The sequence below is a fragment of the Entelurus aequoreus genome, linkage group LG13, assembly GCF_033978785.1.
Source record: "Entelurus aequoreus isolate RoL-2023_Sb linkage group LG13, RoL_Eaeq_v1.1, whole genome shotgun sequence".
NCBI lineage: Eukaryota > Metazoa > Chordata > Actinopteri > Syngnathiformes > Syngnathidae > Entelurus > Entelurus aequoreus.
This window is the reverse complement of record NC_084743.1, coordinates 61,562,831-61,583,843: the sequence shown is the minus strand read 5'-3', so window position 1 is coordinate 61,583,843 and position 21,013 is coordinate 61,562,831. Positions and strand designations below refer to the sequence as shown.

At 36.3% G+C, this 21,013-nt stretch overlaps 1 protein-coding gene across 4 annotated transcripts in view; it reads left to right on the top strand.

Annotated features, from left to right (window-relative positions):
- The window catches only part of LOC133663564 (elastin-like), a 278,983-nt gene that overhangs the window by 80,205 nt on the left and 177,765 nt on the right, over nt 1–21,013 (top strand). For all 4 annotated transcript variants that reach the window (XM_062068120.1, XM_062068122.1, XM_062068121.1 and 1 more), the window contains exon 6: nt 20,275–20,431. In XM_062068120.1, the coding sequence (XP_061924104.1) occupies nt 20,356–20,431 (76 nt within the window). In that variant the 5' untranslated portion in view covers nt 20,275–20,355. The remainder of the gene's footprint in view (nt 1–20,274; nt 20,432–21,013) is intronic.

Below are 21,013 nucleotides of genomic sequence, written 5' to 3'. Positions count from 1 at the left end.
CAACGCAGGCGGGGACAGCAGATGAGAGGAGATGCTACCAATGGAGATAATATGTTTCTGCTCAGGGAGCAGATGTTGGCGTCTTCCCATGTGACCTCATGTTCTTGCATTATTCCTGGGTCGCCGTGACATGGTGGTTTAGATGGAAGGAATGGACTTTCTTGCTTTAAACAAAACTAAGCACCCTTTTCCAGGAGTATGGTCAGTGTATATATCAGTATGACATTGCAACAGGGGTGTCCAAACATTTTCCACCACACACTGAAAAGTCAAAGCATGCGGAGTTCATTTTGATATTTTTAATTTTCGTAACAAATACATTATATAGTTTAGTCCAGGGGACCTGGAATGGTCTTTCCAATTTTTTTTAAAATAAGTTGGATATTATTATGCTTTTATTTTATTTTTCTCAACATTTAAATGTAGAGATCAGCTTCAGGTCTGTCAATATAAAGTAATTTTTTTTTGTTTATGCTCTTTTTGTCAAAAACCTTGTTTTTTTTTAAATTACAAGGACACCAAATATGCAATATTTTACCCCATTTTTTGTTGTTGTTGAATATTTGATATGAAGTAATTGGAGCCTTAATTAGGTCACAATTCATAACATTGATTTTGATTTATTATTTTTTGCGTAAAAAACCACAAAGGATTGAGGATCCAAAGGGGCCCCGCTCATAAGTGTTAAAAATAAGTCATACATTTGTTTTGTTTTTTACTTTCATAGCCTAAATTTCTAAAAACTATCCATCAATTTGTCTTATGCCCTTTTTGTCAAATAATATATTTTTTTTATATGGCAAACACAAAATCGCAATTTTTTTTCCACAAAAAGTATTTAAGTATAATTTTTGAAGTAAAAAAAATAAATGGACCCTTAAATAAGTCATATTTCAGAACATTAATTTGAATTTATTTGTTACGCAATGGTAGTTAAAAAAATAATAAAAAAATACCACTAATTATTTGGGATCCACAGGTGCCCCCCCCCCCCCCCCACACGTGTTAAAAATAAGTCGTACATTTTTTAAATTATTTTTTTACTTTCAATGCCTAAATTTCTGGAGCGATCCATCGATTTTAAGTTTCTTGTTTTTTTTGTCTTATGCCCTTTTTGTCAAAGAATAACTATTTTTTTATTTGGCAAACACACAAAATATGCAATTTTATCCACAACAAATATCTAAAAGTGGAATTTTTGATGTTAATAAAATTGAGCCTTAAATAGGTCATAATTCAGAACATTGATTTTAATGTATTTTGCGCAATGGTAGTTAAAAAAAATAAAATAAAAATAAAATACTAAAAATTGGGATCCACGGGGGCTCCACTCGTGTTAAAAATAAGTCATACATTTTTTTTTACTTTCAATGCCTAAATTTCTAGAGCTGTCCATCAATTTTAAGTTGTTTTTTGTCTTATGTCCTTTTTGTCAAAGAACAATTATTTTTAATAGGGCAAACACACAAAACATGCAATTTTTTTCCCACAAACAGTATTTAAAAGTGGAATTTTTGATGTTAGAAAAATGGAGCCTTAAACAGGTCATAACTCAGAACATTGATTTAGATTTATTTTTTGTGCAATGGTAATTTAAAAAATAAATAAATAAAAAATAACACTAATTATTTGGGATCCACATGGGCCCCACTCGTGTGTTAAAAATAATTCATACATTTATTTTTTTAATTTATTTTTTTACTTTCTATGCCTACATTTCTATAGCTATCCATCGATTTTAAGTTGTTTTTTTTTTGTCTTATGCCCTTTTTGTCAAAGAATAGTTATTTTTTATATGGCAAACACACAAAATATGCATTTTTTCCCAGAACAAATATTTAAAAGTGGATTTTTTTATGTTGAAAAAAAATGGAGCCTTAAATAGGTCATAATTCAGAACATAGATTTGAATGTATTATTTTTTGCGCAATGGTAGTTAAAAACAATTAAATAAATGAAAAATAAAATACCACAAATTAATTGGGATCCACAGGGGCTCCACTCGTGTTAAAAATAAGTCATACATTTCTAAAAATTTTTTTTACTTTCAATGCCTACATTTCTAGACCCATCCATCGATTTTAAGTTTTTTTTTTTTTGTCTTATGCCCTTTTTGTCAAATAATAATTATTTTTAATATGGCAAACACACAAAATATGCAATTTTTTTCCACAAAGTATTTAAAAGTGGAATTTTTGATGTTAAAAAAATGGAGCCTTAAACGGGTCATAATTCAGAACATTGATTTTGATTTATTTTTTTGTGCAATGGTAATAAAAAAAATAAAATTAAAATACCACTAATTATTTGGGATCCACATGGGCCGCACTCGTGTTAAAAATAAGTCATACATTTTGTTTTTCTTACTTTCAATGCCTAAATTTAAAGTTTACTTTTTTTTTCTTAGGCCCTTTTTGTCTAAGATTAGTTCTTTTGTATATGGCAAACACATAAAATATGCAATTTTTTTCCACAAAAAATAATTAAAAGTAGAATTTTTTGTTAAAAAAATGAAGCCTTAAAAAGGTCATAATTCAGAACATTGATTTTGATGTATTTTTGCAAAATGGTAATTATACAAAAAAAAAAACCACAAATTATTTGGGATCCACAGGGGCCCCACTCATAAGTGTTAAAAATAAGTCATACATTTTTTTTCACTTTCAAATTCAGATCTGTCTATTAGCATGCGTTTTGTCTTTTGCCCATTTTGTCAAAACCTTTTTTTATTTTTCATTATGGCAAACACATATGCAATTTTTTTCACCAAAAATATTTCAAACTGGAATTTTTGATGTGAAAAAGTTCGGAGCCTTGAATAGGTCAATAATTCATAATATTGATTTCGATTTATGTTTTTTAAATATCCACAGTTTCAAGATAAAAAAAAATCTGCGTGACAGTTTTGTGTTAACAGTGTCAACTAGGGTATACCGGTACTAGTATAGTACCGTAATACTAATAAATCATATTCGGTACTATACCGCCTCTAAAAAGTATTTTTATTTTTTTTATTTATATCCTGTTTATAAACATATATATCCCTGGACACATCAGGACTTTGAATATGACCAATGTATGATCTTTGGTATCGGATTGATACCCAAATTTGTGGTATCATCCAAACCTAATGTAAAGTATCAAACAACAGAAGAATAAGTGATTATTACATTTTAACAGAAGTGTAGATAGAACATGTTGAAAAGGAAAATAAGCAGATATTAACAGTAAATGAACAAGTAGATCATTTTTTACAGCTTGTCCTTTTTAATGCTGACAAAATAATAGAATGGAAAATGACACAATATGTGACTGCATATGTCAGCAGACTAATTAGGAGCCTTTGTTTGTTTACTTACTGCTAAAAGACACGTTGTCTTGTATGTTCACTATTTTATTTGGGGACAAACATGCAATAAGAAACATATGTTTAATGTACAGTAAGATTTTTTGTTAAAATAAAGCCAATAATGCCATTTTTGTGGTCAGTTTTCTAAATAAAAGGTATCAAAGTACGGAAAAGTATTGAAATACATTTTGGTACCGGTATTGTGACAACTCCAGTGTCAACATTGCAATTTTTTTACTTGTACATTTCACCTGTTTGCTGTTTTATTCCACTTTTTTATTCATTTATTTTCAGGTTTTTTTCGAGTATTTTTAGAATGTGCCGCGTGCCATAAAAAAAAAAAAAGAGCTGTGGGCTGCAAATGGCCCCTGGGGCCACACTTTGGACACCATTGCATTACAACATAGCCGTAATGGAGTCCCAATTTAGAGTGCAATTAAGTCCAACTCCCTACCAATCCTTTTTAATCGCAGCCTTTTTGACAAAACCAACATTCAACTTTGTCTAAAGGAAGGGGACCAGACGACGCTTAAATAAAGGACCAAATGAAGGAAGACAAACACTTTTCCCGTCCAGAATACACTTTTTTTTCCCCCCCTTCAGTCAGCTGGTGCAGTCGCTCACTAGTCAAACATGGAAAGAATGGTCACATGCAGACTACAACATGAGCTCAATGTGTGTTTTGTTTTCTAATTCATCATTTACTGCAGTCACGTGCGCTCCCAGCTGGTTTGTTATTGAATGTAACGTTTGTGTTCCCGATACGCGTCCAGTTGGGATTGGCTGTAGGATTTCCTGTGAAATGAATTAATTGTCATGAGTTCCGCAAAGGTATACGACGTTTATGCGTGCATGAGTTAACAAGCCAGCGCTTTTTGTGTACTTTGCCCGGCCACCTTGTTTGCTTTTCATGCAATTATGTCGTGTTCGCTATGTTTAGGTTAGACGTTTTTGTATTTAAGAACAACTTTCAGTGACAAATTACTGGAAAAGTCTGTGGCGAACAAACAAAAACTTAATACATGCGGATCTGGGGTTTTTTTTTTAAACAGGTGCTCTTAAAGTATGTAATGTTTTTAGCTTTTAAAAAAACAAGTCATGCGCGGTTATTTTAATCTGGGATGGCCGATACATTTATATTGTGCTATACACTACCGTTCAAAAGTTTGGGGTCACCCAAACAATTTTGTGGAATATCCTTCATTTCGAAGAACAAGAATAGACTGTCGAGTTTCAGATGAAAGTTCTCTTTTTCTGGACATTTTGAGCGTTTAATTGACCCCACAAATGTGATGCTCCAGAAACTCAATCTGCTCAAAGGAAGGTCAGTTTTGTAGCTTCTGTAACGAGCTAAACTGTTTTCAAATGTGTGAACATGATTGCACAAGGGTTTTCTAATCATCAATTAGCCTTCTGAGCCAATGAGCAAACACATTGTACCATTAGAACACTGGAGTGATAGTTGCTGGAATTGGGCCTCCATACACCTATGTAGATATTGCACCAAAAACCAGACATTTGCAGCTAGAATAGTCATTTACCACATTAGCAATGTATAGAGTGTATTTCTTTAAAGTTAAGACTAGTTTAAAGTTATCTTCATTGAAAAGTACAGTGCTTTTCCTTCAAAAATAAGGACATTTCAATGTGACCCCAAACTTTTGAGCGGTAGTGTATATTGCAGCTTCTTGCAATAACGATATATATCAATATAAAATTATAATAAAATGGGTTACATATTGCGTCATTTCTGGTTTTATTATTTTCTCAAAACTATTAATTTACTGTTAATATTTGGTTACTTTCTGTTAAAATGTAAAACACTTGTAATTCTGTTGTTTGGATACTTTACATTAATAATTAATTAATTTTTCCAGGCTTTCGAGGGCCAAATAAAACGAAGTGTAATCAGTTTTGGAAAAGTATCCTTATGACTAACCAAATATTACATTGCGAGAATGGGTTTGAATCGTGTTGACTCGAGTTTATTCTGAATCCCAGGAATTGGATTGAATTGTTTAGTGTACAAGTATTCACCCCCCAATGATTAAGTCATTCTGAGTTAATTTCGTACATGGGTTGCGCTTAATTTACTAGATCTTATGTTTAAATCATAATGACGTGAATTGCTAGCAGACACAGTAATTACCGGGAATGCGATTCTTATTCATCCCAATGCGATTAAGAATTTAGAAAAATCGATAAAAATATATATTATATATATTTTTCTCCAAAAATCACTTTTAAAAATTATATATATTTTGTATAATTTAAAAAATATATATATATGAAAAACAATTTTGTATATACAATTTAAAAAATAAAAATTTTTTAGGCCAGAGGTGTCAAAGTCATTTTCACTGAGGGCCACATCGCAGTTATGTTTGGCCCCAGAGGGCCTTTCTAACAGTGAATACTAATATTACACCATTTTTTTATGCATTTTATTAGTAGATTTTTTTTTTAACTAAAAAGTATAAAAAAATATGTTAAGTTGCAATAAAGGCAGCTCAGTTGCCAGAATTTTACTGTAAAATGTACATTTGTTTTTGTTTTTACTATAAAAAAAAAAAGAAGCAATTTTACTGTAAAATTTTGGAACATGAGCTGCCAGTTTTTTTTGTTTTTTTTACTGTAAACCAACAACTGTAGAGTTTTCTGTGAATTACTGTAAATGCCAAAACGGCACCACAATTTATTACAGTAAAAAAAAAGTACAGTTTTGTTTTCATTTGGAGAAAAATGCTGGAAAAACCGCAGTAAATTTCACAATTTTACCATGAAATCTATTGCTACTTTTGCAAAATTTGATGGATAACTTGCTTTGAAATCCTTATTAGTATTTATTTCTATTTAAAAAATAGTTTGATTGTTTGATAATATATTTTTGCATAATTAGACAATATTTAAGTTAACCTAATTTGCGATTACATGGAGTACATATTTTTTTTCCCTCCCAAAATAGAAAAAACTAATACATTTCTTAAGAAAAGTTACAGTACTTTATTGATACATATTATATCCAGGATTTCAAGGGCGAATTAAAATGAAGTGGCGGGTCACATCTTGAGTTTGACACCTGTGTTTGAGGCCATCTCCATGCAACAAGAAAGCGCTTGTCTTTAACCTGTTTTGAAAAAGTATCATTGTGACTAACCAAATATTACATTGCGAGAATGGGTTTGAATCGTGTTGATTCTGAATCCCAGGAATTGGAATCGGATTGAATTGTTTTGGTGCCCAAAGATTCACCCCCCGCCCTCTTATGTTTAAATCATAATGACGGGAAATGCTGGCAGACATAGTAATTACGGAAATGTGATTCTTATTCATCCCAATGCGATTAAGAATTTTGAAAAATCGATTAAAAAAAATATATAAAATTTTCTCCAAAAATCAATTAAAAAATTATATATATTTTGTATAATTTAAAACATATATATATGAAAAACAATTGTGTATACAATTGTTTACATTTTTTTTTTAAGAATCACATTTTAAAGATGTTTTAGGCCAGATGTGTCAAAGTCGTTTTCACTGAGGGCCACATCGCAGTTATGTTTGGCCCCAGAGGGCAGCTTTTAACAGTGAATACTAATATTACACAATTTTTTAATGCATTTTATTAGATTAAAAAAAAAAAAAAAAGTATAAAAAAATATGGTAAGTTGCAATAAAGGCAGCTCATTTGCCAGAATTTTACTGTAAAATTTACATTCGTTTTTTTTTTTACTGTAAATAGAAAAAAAATGCAATGTTACAGTAAAATGTTGGCACCTTGTCAGGTTCAAACACTGATGACATCTATTAATCAAACAAGAAACAAGGAATCATGCAGAGACAGAGGTCAATTTAGCTCATGAGGAGAACGCATGGAGCTGCACACTTAGTCACAGTCTCGCCCACACGCTCTAAGGTTCAGCTCCCGCGTCCCTCTTTTCATTCAGAGTTCCATAGTCAACAACACTAAGGCCGCCTCTAAAAGGAGTGGTCACATATATTATGCAAAGCAGGTCCAGGACGCACAGTACGTGACGGAAGGGCTGGGGGGCCTGTGATTTCGCCTTGTCCCCGCTTCGTCTGCGTGTTGTCATCTTATCTTCGTTGAGGTCCTTGAAGTCTCTGCTTCGTCTGCGTGCTGTCATCTTATCTTCGTTGAGGTCCTTGAAGTCCTTGGCTGTTAGCGGGCTAAAACAAAGATAACATCTGTGGCTGAGGCCACCCCTCAGACAAGAAGTTTTATCCTTGCATAGATTATAAAAGTCTAACTTGAGCACAATAGCTAATAACTAAAGCAACGGACCTTAAGCATACTAAAGTTAGTGTGATATATACATAATTATTTTAACCTTTCCCTCCTGTTTATCACATAACTTCTCCAGAATCTTCTTATCCCTAATAACTTCTTCTTGCGATTTTCAGTTAATAGTTCATTTCCCTAGGGCCAAGTTATATTTACACTCAGAGTTCAACATAATTTTCTCTATTTAGTTTTTTTTTACTGTAAATAGAAAAAAAATGCAATGTTACAGTAAAATGTTGGCACCTGAGCTGCCAGTTTTTTTGTTTTTTTTACTGCAAATCAACAACTGTAGATTTTTCGGTGTATTACTGTAAATGCCAAAACAACCCCACAGTTTATTACAGTAAAAAAAAAGTACAGTTTTTTTTCATTTGGAGAAAAATGTTGTAAAAAATGCAGTAAATTTCACAATTTTACCATGAAATCTATTGCTACTTTTACATTGCACATATTGATGGATAACTTGCTTTGAAATCATTATTAGTATGTATTTCTGTTTTAAAAAGGGTGTAAATGTTTAATATATTTTTGCACAATTAGACAATATTTACGTTAACATAATTTGCGAATACATGGAGTACATGTTTTTTTCCCCTCCCAAAATACGAAAAACTAATCAATTTAGTTAGAAAAGTTACAGTACTTTATTGATACATATTATTTCCAGGCTTTCGAGGGCCAAATAAAATGAAGTGCAACCTGTTTTGGAAAAGTATCATTATGACTAACCAAATATTACATTGCGAGAATGGGTTTGAATTGCGTTGACTCGAGAGTTGATTCTGAATCCCAGGAATTGGAATGGGATTGAATTGTTTGGTGCCCAAGTATTCACCCCCCAATGATTAGGTCATTCTGAGTTAATTTCGTACATGGGTTGCACTTAATTTACTAGATCTTATGTTTTAATCATAATGACGGGAATTGCTAGCAGACACAGTAATTACCGGAAATGCGATTCTTATTCATCCCAATGCGATTAAGAATTTTGAAAAATTGATAAAAATATATATTATATATATTTTTCTCCAAAAATGTATTAAAAAAATTATATATATTTTGTATAATTTAAAAAATCTATATATATGAAAAAAAATTGTGTATATACAATTTAAATTTTTTTTTTTTTTAAATACAATTTTTTTAGGCCAGAGGTGTCAAAGTCGTTTTAACTGAGGGCCACATCGCTGTTATGTTTGGCCCCAGAGGGCCGCATCTAACAGTGAATACTAATATTACACAATTTTTTTATGCGTTTTATTAGTTACAATAAAGGCAGCTCAGTTGCCAGAATTTGACTGTAAAATGTAAAATTTTTTTTTTACTGTAAATAAAAAAAACTGCAATTTTACAGTAAAATTTTGGCACCTGAGCTGCCAGGTTTTTTTTTTGGTTTTTTACTGCAAATCAACAACTGTAGATTTTTCGGTGTATTACTGTAAATGCCAAAACAACCTCACAGTTTTTACAGTAAAAAAAAGTATTTTTTTTCATTTAGACAAAAATGCTGGAAAAAATTGTTAACCACTGTTAAAAAAAAATGTTACCATGAAATCTATTGCTACTTTTACATTGCACAATTTGATGGAAAACTTGCTTTGAAATCATTATTAGTACTGTATTGGAAAAGTACCATTATGACTAACCAAATATTACTTTGCGAGAATGGGTTTGGATCGTGTTGACTCGACGAGTTGATTCTGAATCCAAGGAATTGGAATCGGATAGAATTGTTTGGTGCCCAAAGATCCACCCCCCAATGATTAGGTCATTCTGAGTTAATTTCGTACATGGGTTGCACTTAATTTACTAGATCTTATGTTTAAATCATAATGACGGGAATTGCTAGCAGACACAGTAATTACCGGAAATGTGATTCTTATTCATCCCATTGCGATTAAGAATTTTGAAAAATTGATAAAAATCTCTCCAAAAATTAATTAGAAAAATTATATGTATTTTGTATAATTTAAAAAATCTATATATATGAAAAACAATTGTGTATATACAATTTAAAAAAAAAAACAAAAAACATTTTTTTAGGCCAGAGGTGTCAAAGTCGTTTTCACTGAGGGCCACATCGCTGTTATGTTTGGCCCCAGAGGGCCGCATCTAACAGTGAATACTAATATTACACAATTTTTTTATGCATTTTATTAGTTGCAATAAAGGCAGCTCAGTTGCCAGAATTTTACTGTAAAATGTAAAAAAAAATTTCTACTGTAAATAAAAAAAACTTAAATTTTACAGTAAAATTTTGGCACCTGAGCTGCCAGGTTTTTTTTTTTTTTTTTTACTGCAAATCAACAACTGCAGATTTTTCGGTGTATTACTGTAAATGCCAGAACCTCAGTTTTTACAGTAAAAAAAAGTATATATTTTTTCATTTAGACAAAAATGCTGGAAAAAACTGTTAACCACTGTTAAAAAAAATGTTACCATGAAATCTATTGCTACTTTTACATTGCACAATTTGATGGAAAACTTGCTTTGAAATCATTATTAGTACTGTATTGGAAAAGTACCATTATGACTAACCAAATATTACATTGCGAGAATGGGTTTGGATCGTGTTGACTCGACGAGTTGATTCTAAATCCCAGGAATTGGAATCGGATAGAATTGTTTGGTGCCCAAGGATCCACCCCTCAATGATTAAGTCATTCTGAGTTAATTTCGTACATGGGTTGCACTTAATTTACTAGATCTTATGTTTAAATCATAATGACGGGAATTGCTAGCAGACACAGTAATTACCGGGAATGTGATTCTTATTCATCCCAATGCGATTAAGAATTTTGAAAAATTGATAAAAATCTCTCCAAAAATTAATTAGAAAAATTATATGTATTTTGTATAATTTAAAAAATCTATATATATGAAAAACAATTGTGTATATACAATTTAAAAAAAACAAAAAAAAAACATTTTTTTAGGCCAGAGGTGTCAAAGTCGTTTTCACTGAGGGCCACATCGCTGTTATGTTTGGCCCCAGAGGGCCGCATCTAACAGTGAATACTAATATTACACAATTTTTTTATGCATTTTATTAGTTGCAATAAAGGCAGCTCAGTTGCCAGAATTTGACTGTAAAATGTAAACATTGTTTTTACTGTAAATAAAAAAAACTGTAATTTTACAGTAAAATTTTGGCACCTGAGCTGCCAGTTTTTTTTTGTTTGTTTTTTTACTGCAAATCAACAACTGCACATTTTTCGGTGTATTACTGTAAATTCCAAAACAACCTCAGTTTATTAGAGTAAAAAAAAGTTTGTTTTTTTCATTTAGACAAATATGCTGGAAAAAACTGTTAACCACTGTTAAAAAAATGTTACCATGAAATCTATTGCTACTTTTACATTGCACAATTTGATGGAAAACTTGCTTTGAAATCATTATTAGTACTGTATTGGAAAAGTACCATTATGACTAACCAAATATTACATTGCGAGAATGGGTTTGAATTGCGTTGACTCGAGAGTTGATTCTGAATCCCAGGAATTGGAATCGGATTGAATTGTTTGGTGCCCAAGGATCCACCCCCCAATGATTAAGTCATTCTGAGTTAATTTCGTACATGGGTTGCACTTAATTTACTAGATCTTATGTTTTAATCATAATGACGGGAATTGCTAGCAGACACAGTAATTACCGGAAATGCGATTCTTATTCATCCCAATGCGATTAAGAATTTTGAAAAATTGATAAAAATATATATTATATATATTTTTCTCCAAAAATTAATTAAAAAAATTATATATATTTTGTATAATTTAAAAAATATATATATATGAAAAACAATTGTTTATATACAATTTTAAAAAAAAAATAAAAAAAAAGAATACAATTTTTTTAGGCCAGAGGTGTCAAAGTCGTTTTCACTGAGGGCCACATCGCTGTTATGTTTGGCCCCAGAGGGCCGCATCTAACAGTGAATACTAATATTACACAATTTTTTAATGCATTTTATTAGTTGCAATAAAGGCAGCTCAGTTGCCAGAATTTGACTGTAAAATGTAAAATTTTTTTTTTACTGTAAATAAAAAAAACTGCAATTTTACAGTAAAATTTTGGCACCTGAGCTGCCAGGTTTTTAAAATTTTTTTTTACTGCAAATCAACAACTGTAGATTTTTCCGTGTATTACTTTAAATTCCAAAACAACCTCAGTTTATTACAGTAAAAAAAAATATTTTTGTTTTCATTTAGACAAAAATGCTGGAAAAAACTGTTAAAAAAAATGTTACCATGAAATCTATTGCTACTTTTACATTGCACAATTTGATGGAAAACTTGCTTTGAAATCATTACTAGTACTGTATTGGAAAAGTACCATTATGACTAACCAAATATTACTCTGCGAGAATGGGTTTGGATCGTGTTGACTCGACGAGTTGATTCTGAATCCCAGGAATTGGAATCGGATTGAATTGTTTGGTGCCCAAAGATCCACCCCCCCAATGATTAGGTCATTCTGAGTTAATTTCGTACATGGGTTGCACTTAATTTACTAGATCTTATGTTTAAATCATAATGACGGGAATTGCTGGCAGACTTCGTAATTAAAGACGGCTAATCTGTTTTATTTGGTTCTGGACTTCACAGGCAAGTAAAACCTGCCTCGTATTTAGTCTGACCAGCTGAGTTTTTACCCCCTGGCTTCGCACAAATCCGCGTGAGGAAGTATGAACACTAACAGTGGACGTCACTACTATGACGGATGTTGTGTGTTTTGGAAAGCAGGTCTGTCAGGTCCGTGTCAGTCGGACTAACGTTTTCTACTCCGTCTCTTCTATTTTAAGTCCCGAAACATAACAGAAACGTGGAGGACGACGTCCTCGTCAGCGCTGAGATATTTCCGGAGCGATGCATGGTTGTTTTGGAGCCAAGACGTGTCTGTAGACACCGTGTCAATGTTCTGTTAGTGCAAGGGAGTCCAAATGGCTTCCTCGGCTAGACATGCACTGTAGGGCTTCCCAAGTGTTCTCACGGTGCAACGCTTAATCGTCTGTGACGGGAGGTGAACAAAGCAAATGACCGACCGAGACGTACGACGGCCTGCTAGTCATGTCCGTGTCAGTGCTTTTCTACTTGAGTCCTTTTTAAACTTAGCTTCTAGTCACTGGAGGGACTAGAGCAGTGTTTTTCAACCACAGACTGGTGTGCCGTGGGAGATTATCTAATTTCACCTATTTGGGTTAAAAATATTTTTTGCAAACCAGTAATTATAATCCACAAATGTGCCGTTGTTGAGTGTCGATGCTGTCTAGAGCTCGGCAGAGTAACCGTGTAATACTCTTCCATATCAGTAGGTGGCAGCCGGTAGCTAATTGCTTTGTAGATGTCGGAAACAGCGGTAGGCAGCGTGCAGGTAAAAAGGTATCAAATGCTTAAACCAAAAATAAACAAAAGGTGAGTGCCCCTAAGAAAAGGAATTGAAGCTTAGGGAAGGCTGTGCAGAACGAAACTAAAACTGAACTGGCTAAAAAGTAAACAAAAACGGAACGCTGGACGACAGCAAAGACTTACTGCGGAGCAAAGGCGGCGTCCACAATGTACATCCGAACATGACATGACGATCAACAATGTGCCCACAAAGAGGGATAAAAAAAAACTGGAATATTCTTGATTGCTTAAACAAAGTAGATGCGGGAAACATCGCTCAAAAGGAAGACATGAAACTGCTACAGGAAAATACCAAAAAAAGAGAAAAAGCCACCAAAATAAGGGCGCAAGACAAGATCTAAAACACTACACACAGGAAAACAGCAAAAAAGTCCAATAAGTCAGGGCGTCATGTGACAGGTGGTGACAGTACACCTACTTTGAGACGAGAGCTATAGTGATGCATGCTGGGTTATGGTTTAAAGTCATATCCAACAATTGCGACAATGACTTTTTTACTGTCAACTGAGTTTCGTTTTTTTATGATGTCTGCTGGTGGTGTGCCTTCGCATTTTTTCAATGCAAAAAATGTGCCTTGGCTCAAAAAAAGGTAGAAAAACACCTGGGGCCGTACTTATCAAGCTTCTCAGAATTACTCCTAAGAAGTCTGCTAAGAGTTGACTTAAGAGTAAATAAATTCTTCGCTGAAAGCTGCACTTAAAAGTTAGTTATCAAGCGTCTTACTCACACTTTCAGCGAAGTGTAGGACTGAATCTTAAGTGTCACACTCAGAGCTGAATTACGACATTACTATGTGCCGTAAACGGAATTTAGGTGACGTCATTTCTGTGTCCATAGAAATGACCAATCACGAAAGGGAATCCGTTGTCTAAGAATAAAGAAATACCTTGGAAATATTTAAGTGGACAATGGGAGTGTATATTTTGACAATAAACAACAAAATAATACAAAACAAACTAGTCCCCACCGGCACTCACGCTACCACTCCCTCTCTTCTGTCGCCCACACACTCACTGACGTCACTCACCTCACGGCCACACACATACGCTACTCTCATAACATTTTCTTTCCAATTCATTAATTAGGCAACTAATTTGAAACTGGTGTGAGTGGCTCTATATATACTAGCCCACTGCAGACACATGCAGAAATCAACATGGAATCGAAAAGTATTAAATCTGTGACAAAAATAATACCCGCTCTGTCTAAACGATACCGTTTGATCTGCTCGTCATCAAACAAATCCAGAACATCGTTCCGCTCCCTGAATGTTCGCGCACGTCTCTCTCGCCTCAGTGCCATCCCCTGCTGGCAACTCCTAACCACTTAAGACACCTCTGAAGGTCTCTTAAATATCGTGGAGAGTAGGAGTGATTCTTAGACTTAAGAACGTTGATAAAAAGCTTTTATTCTTAAGTTTGAGAGTAGGACTAAATTTCGCAAATTCTCAGGACTTAAGTGTAAAATGGCACTCTAAGAAACTTGATAAGTACGGCCCCTGGACTAGAGGACAAGGGCGAGCCAAACATGCTACACTGCAAGGCCCACCAGGACACAAAAAAAAGCACCGCCAACCGCTAAACTAGCGCGCTTCAATGTAAACAAAGGTGGGCAGGATCGATATCAATATCGATGGTAACGATACCGAGTGGAATATCTGTTAATTTTACAGTGATTACATCACTATTTTTTTTTTTTAATCACAAAATCATTTTGTCGTTGACATTAGTCTACTACAAATTTTGGTATAGATCCAATACCAAGTAATTCCCGGGGTCATATACCAAATGCTGATACTTGAAATGTACATTTTTGTTATAATCGGACAAAAACACAAGACTGCTGTGTAACAATATCAAATATTCCAAATGTTTCCTTATTCTATTTGATTACATACACAATTCATAATAAAATCAATAGTACAAAATAATTAAAAGGAAAAAATACAATTGGCTCTTGTTTTCTGGGTTTGTAAACAATACCAAAAATACAAAATTGTGATTAATTAAAAATATCGATTTTAATCACTGATACTGTCTGCTTACCCCTAGGTTGTAACTGTCCTTACGGGTTTGTACTTTATCTATGTTACTGTGTTTTGTAGTTTCATTTTCCAATTCTACTTCCTGTTTGCCCTCACAACTCATTTGGTTTGAGCGCTGGCTCTCTCACCTGTCTGCCGGTTGGCAATCAGCCCACGCCCGTCCGCCGGTGGGCAATCAAGAAGCCACTTAAGTCAGCCTCGCTAGTTGGATGAGGCTGGATCATTGTTTTGCTTTCTTTGCTTTGCGCTTTAGTGTTTTCTCTTTGTGCACGTCCCAGCTGATTGCTGGCTCTCTCACCTGTCCTTGGTTGGCAATCAGCCCGCGCCCGTCCTTGGTTGGTAATCAGCCCGCGCCCGTCCTTGGTTGGCAATCAGCCCGCGCCCGTCCTTGGTTGGCAATCAGCCCGCGCCCGTCCTTGGTTGGCAATCAGCCCGCGCCCGTCCTCGGTTGGCAATCATCCCGCGCCCGTCCTTGGTTGGTAATCAGCCCGCGCCCGTCCTTGGTTGGTAATCAGCCCGCGCCCGTCCTTGGTTGGTAATCAGCCCGCGCCCGTCCTTGGTTGGTAATCAGCCCGCGCCTGTCCTTGGTTGGCAATCAGCCCGCGCCCGTCCTTGTTTGGCAATCAGCCCGCGCCTGTCCTTGGTTGGCAATCAGCCCGTGCCCGTCCTTGGTTGGCAATCAGCCCGCGCCCGTCCGCTGGTTGACAATCAGCCCGCGCCCGTCCGCTGGTTGGCAATCAGCCCGCGCCCGTCCTTGGGTGGCAATCAGCCCGCGCCCGTCCTTGGTTGGCAATCAGCCCGCGCCCGTCCGCTGGTTGGCAATCAGCCCGCGCCCGTCCGCTGGTTGGCAATCAGCCCGCACTCGTCCCCTGGTTGGCAATCAGGAAGTCGCCTAAGTCAGCCTCGTTAGTTGGATGAGGCTGGATCATTGTTTTGCTTTCTTTGCTTTGCGCTTTAGTGTTTTCTCTTTGTGCACGTCCCAGCTGAGCGCTGGCTCTCTCACCTGTCCTTGGTTGGCAATCAGCCCGCGCCCGTCCTTGGTTGGCAATCAGGAAGTCGCTTAAGTCAGCCTCGTTGGTTGGATGAGTCTAGATCATTGTTTTGATTTCTTTGCTTTCCGCTTCAGTGTTTTCTCCTTGTGCAGGTCCCAGCTGCACGTCTTTTTTTTTTTTTGTAATTAATTACATTTTAAGCTGTCAGTCAGCCGCAAAATTAGGAGCCTTCCCAACAGGCACAAGACATTAAAACAACATTGAGAACTTTTTGAATCAGGTCCTGACGTTGAGCAACTCAAAGCCAACGTCGAAACATGCTTTTTGACGACGTTTAATCAATGTTGGGTTCTGACCATTGAATTTTGGTCATTTCCCAACCAATATTCGACTAAACAAACACAACGTTGAAACAACATCTTTTTTTGACGTTTATTCAATGTCAGGTTGTGTTGTTGATTTGACTATTGAAATGGATCCAACGTTAGACAATTTACAAATACAACTATTTTGCAACGTTGTTTCAAAGTCTGTTTTTAAAGGACATGTATGTATGATCAACGTTGAATCAATGTCTTGTGCCTGCTGGGTTGTAACCTGTTTTAAAATGCTTCTATTACCAGTTATATGTTGAATTATTTATTGCGACATACATTATCGCATTAGTGCAATATACACTACCGTTCAAACGTTTGGGGTCACATTGAAATGTCCTTATTTTTAAAGGAAAAGCACTGTACTTTTCAATGAAGATAACTTTAAACTAGTCTTAACTTTAAAGAAATACACTCTATACATTGCTAATGTGGTAAATGACTATTCTAGCTGCAAATGTCTGGTTTTTGGTGCAATATCTACATAGGCGTATAGAGGCCCATTTCCAGCAACTATCACTCCAGTGTTCTAATGGTACAATGTGTTTGCTCATTGGCTAATTGATGATTAGAAAACCCTTGTGCAATCACGTTCACACATCTGAAAACAGTTTAGCTCGTTACAGAAGCTACAAAACTGACCTTCCTTTGAGCAGATTGAGTTTCTGGAGCATCACATTTGTGGGGTCAATTAAACACTCAAAATGACCAGAAAGAGAGAACTTTCATCTGAAACTCGACAGTCTATTCTTGTTATTAGAAATGAAGGCTATTCCACAAAATTGTTTGGGTGACCCCAAACTTTTGAACGGTAGTGTATATCGCGATATAGACTTTGGTTCATATCGCCCATCCCTATGACTACAGTATCAAACGCTCTATCGTCGGCCAAATTGATGTCAGCCATACTGATTTTTTTCAATCCTATCCACATTATTTATATAGCACATTTCAAAAAACTATACAAGATTTCACAAGGTTTCCCAAGGAGAGTCAATAATATAAAACATTTAACCATAAAAAGAATAAATGCATAAAAGAAAACAATCGACTAAAATCACACAACTCTCATGCTGGTTTAAAAGCCAAAGAGTAAAAATATGTTGTAGACGTGATTTAAAATATCGATATCGTAGAAAATGCACGATGCCCTCTGGATTTTAAACAGGTTTTTGGGCTGACATGAAGAAATTGATCAGCTGACCTTAGAGTCCTTGTGGTTGTGTACATTTTTTAAAAGTCTGACTTATTAAGACAAGGGCGTCAACCTCATTTTCCTCGTGGGCCACATTGCAGATACCAAAGCCCTTGGAGGGTCGCTTCATGTTAATATTACACAGTGTGTGGCGCATTATGAAGTCTAAAATACCACAACGTAGACTGTTGAACAACTTAAAGGCCTACTGAAAGCCACTACTACCGACCACGCAGTCTGATAGTTTATATATCAATGATGAAATCTTAACATTGCAACACATGCCAATACGGCCGGGTTAACTTATAAAGTGACATTTTAAATTTCCCGGGGAACTTCCGGTTCAAAACGCCTTTGGAGGATGACGTATGCGCGTGACGTCGTGAGGTCCACGGAAGTGTTTGGACCATATTGGACACAATACACAGAGCTCTGTTTTCTTCGACAAAATTCCACAGTATTCTGGACATCTGTGTTGGTGAATATTTTGCAATTTGTTTAATGAACAATGGAGGCTGCAAAGAAGAACGTTGTAGGTGGGATCGGTGTATGCGGCTGGCTGCAGCAACACAACCAGGAGGACTTTGTTGGATAGCAGACGCGCTAGCGGCAAACTCACCTTGACTTCCTACGTCTCCGGGCCGCCGACCGCATCGCTGGAACGCAGGGGAGCACGGGTGTTGATGAGCGGAGGAGGGCTGGCTGGCGTAGGTGGAGCGCTAATGTTTTTATCATAGCTCTGACGAGGTCCCGTTGTTAAGTTAGCGTCGTTAGCAACAGCATTGCTAGGCTTCCACAGGCGTCGAATACACATTAACCGTGTATTTACATGTCCAGTGTTTGGTTCGGTGTCTCCTGATAGTAGTATTGTTGATCTTCTGTCTATCCTTCCAGTCAGGGATTTATTTATTTTCTTTCTATCTGCATTTGAGACAGATGCTATCACGTTAGCTCATGCTAAAGAGCTTCGTCGATGTATTGTCGTGGCGATAAAAGTCACTGTTAATGTCCATTTCGCCTTCTCGACTCTCATTTTCAAGAGGATATAGTATCCGAGGTGGTTTAAAATGCAAATCCGTGATCCACAATAGAAAAAGGAGAGAGTGTGGATTCCAATGAGCCAGCTTGTACCTAAGTTACGGTCAGAGCGAAAAAAGATATCTCTTGAACTGCATTCTAGTCCATCACTCTAACGTTCCTCATCCACAAATCTTTCATCCTCGCTCAAATTAATGGGGTAATCGTCACTTTCTCGCTCCTAATATCTCTCGCTCCATTGTAAACAATGGGGAATTGTGAGCAGCACTACCGCTTGTGACGTCACGCTACTTCCGGTAGGGGCAAGGTTTTTTTTATCAGCGAGCAAAAGTTGCGAACTTTATCGTCGATTTTCTCTACTAAATCCTTTCAGCAAAAATATGGCAATATCGCGAAATGATCAAGTATGACACATAGAATGGATCTGCTATTCCCGTTTAAATTAATTTAAGCTGTGCATCAAGCAAGAATGGGAATGGATTCCACCTGAAAAGCTTCAAAAATGTGTCTCCTCAGTTCCCAAACGTTTACTGAGTGTTGTTAAAAGGAAAGGCCATGTAACACAGTGGCAAAAATGCTCTTTTGCCAACTTTTTTGCAATGTGTTGCTGCCATTAAATTCTAAGTTAATGATTATTTGCAGAAACAGTTTAAGTTTCTCAGTTTGAACATTAAATATCTCATTTTTGCAGTCTATTCAATTGAATACAAGTTGAAAAGGATTTGCAAATCATTGTATTCTGTTGTTTTTTTTACGATTTAACGTGCCAACTTCACTGGTTTTGGATTTTATAAAACCGTCGTCCAACTTAAAACCAAGATTTGTGACTGTGGCTTTAAAATAAGGCATCAAGCCATGATGCCTGACCAACTCCCACAATCCCTCAGTGGAGATACTGGTGTCTGCTGACTGATATACAGGTTAGAAGACAGGAGCCATCATGTTTTGGCCCCCTACGGAACATTCTGCACTTGAGAAATGAGTCACAGGCACGACGTGTCCGTGTTCTCCAGTCCAGTAAACGTCACGACGGACCGAAGCTCCGTGATTCATGTCGCCAACACCGACGCTCGCCGTCGCCATCCAGACCTGGCTCTCGGGGCGCAGGTTCGCCGTGTCACACCATTGGTCCCTCCAAAGTGACTTGACGTTACTTTTGCTCAGGGTCAAGTGTTGGAACTGGAGCAGCTGCCGACGCGGAGTTAATTGTCTGGCTGCGAGCGTCTCGTAGCTGACGCTCTCGGATAAGTATGCTTTGTGTCCATGCAAGTGTTTGGCGAGTAGTTCAATTCCTTCTTGATGGGGGACTTTCTCTCTCTCTCTCTCTCTCTCTCTCTCTCCCTCTCTCCCTCTCTCTCTCTCCCCCCCTGTCCTTGCTGGCAGGAGCTCTAATACTGTTGGCAAGAGGGACCAGAATAAAAACAGCAACAACAGACACAAGAGAAGGAAAAAAGCAAAGCCATCCATTGAACCGCAGCTTTTGCTGTCTTGTAATCTTATATCTTTTTTTTTTTTTTTTTTTTTGTTAAATAAACTTTTTTTTTTTTTTTTTTTTTTGTGTGTCCCCGCCTCAGCTATCTGGAAGACGCGTGTTAATTAGGTAGCTGAGAATAAAACCGGCTCATCTGGAGAGAGGCGGTGCATTCTGGAGCGAGATGGCTAACGGAAAGGTTCTGCTGCTCCTGCATGGACTTCTCCTGGCGGCGGTGACTCGGCCCACTCTGCAAGGAGGTAAGCGTGCCACGTCTCTGCCACTGAGAGCAGGTGCAAGGCTTTTTTTTTGTTTTTTTTGCATGTTTTATTTTTTGAAGAACATTTTACAGCGATGTTCCCTTTTTCTTTTTCTTTTTTTTTTGCACCATGACCCCAATAATACTCCTTTTTTGCAGCTTTTGTAAATGTTAAAAAGGCTTCTTTTTTTTTTTTTGCACACTTGATGAATCACCATGAATAGTTGGGAAATCAAACCTCCGTTAGCACATTGGAAGTCATTCTTGGCACCGTGTTCATATACACACTTCTAATGAGTTGGCTCACGCTGAATGCTCTCCTCTGCCGCAAGTGTGCAATAGATTCTGTCAGGAGAGTAACCTGCGCCATTGAGAGCTTGTTGCAGGGAATATTTTACTTATTTGGGGCAAGAAATACACACTCGTGCACATGTATGCCTGCATTTGTCACATTAATATCTTCTAGTATGCTGATTCAGTCAAACGTGCAACCTGGTTACATTTTTGGTACAATATGCAGAAAAAAATCGATTTGCATCCAAAACACGGTTCTTATTCACCCCTTTTCTAAACTGATTTATAA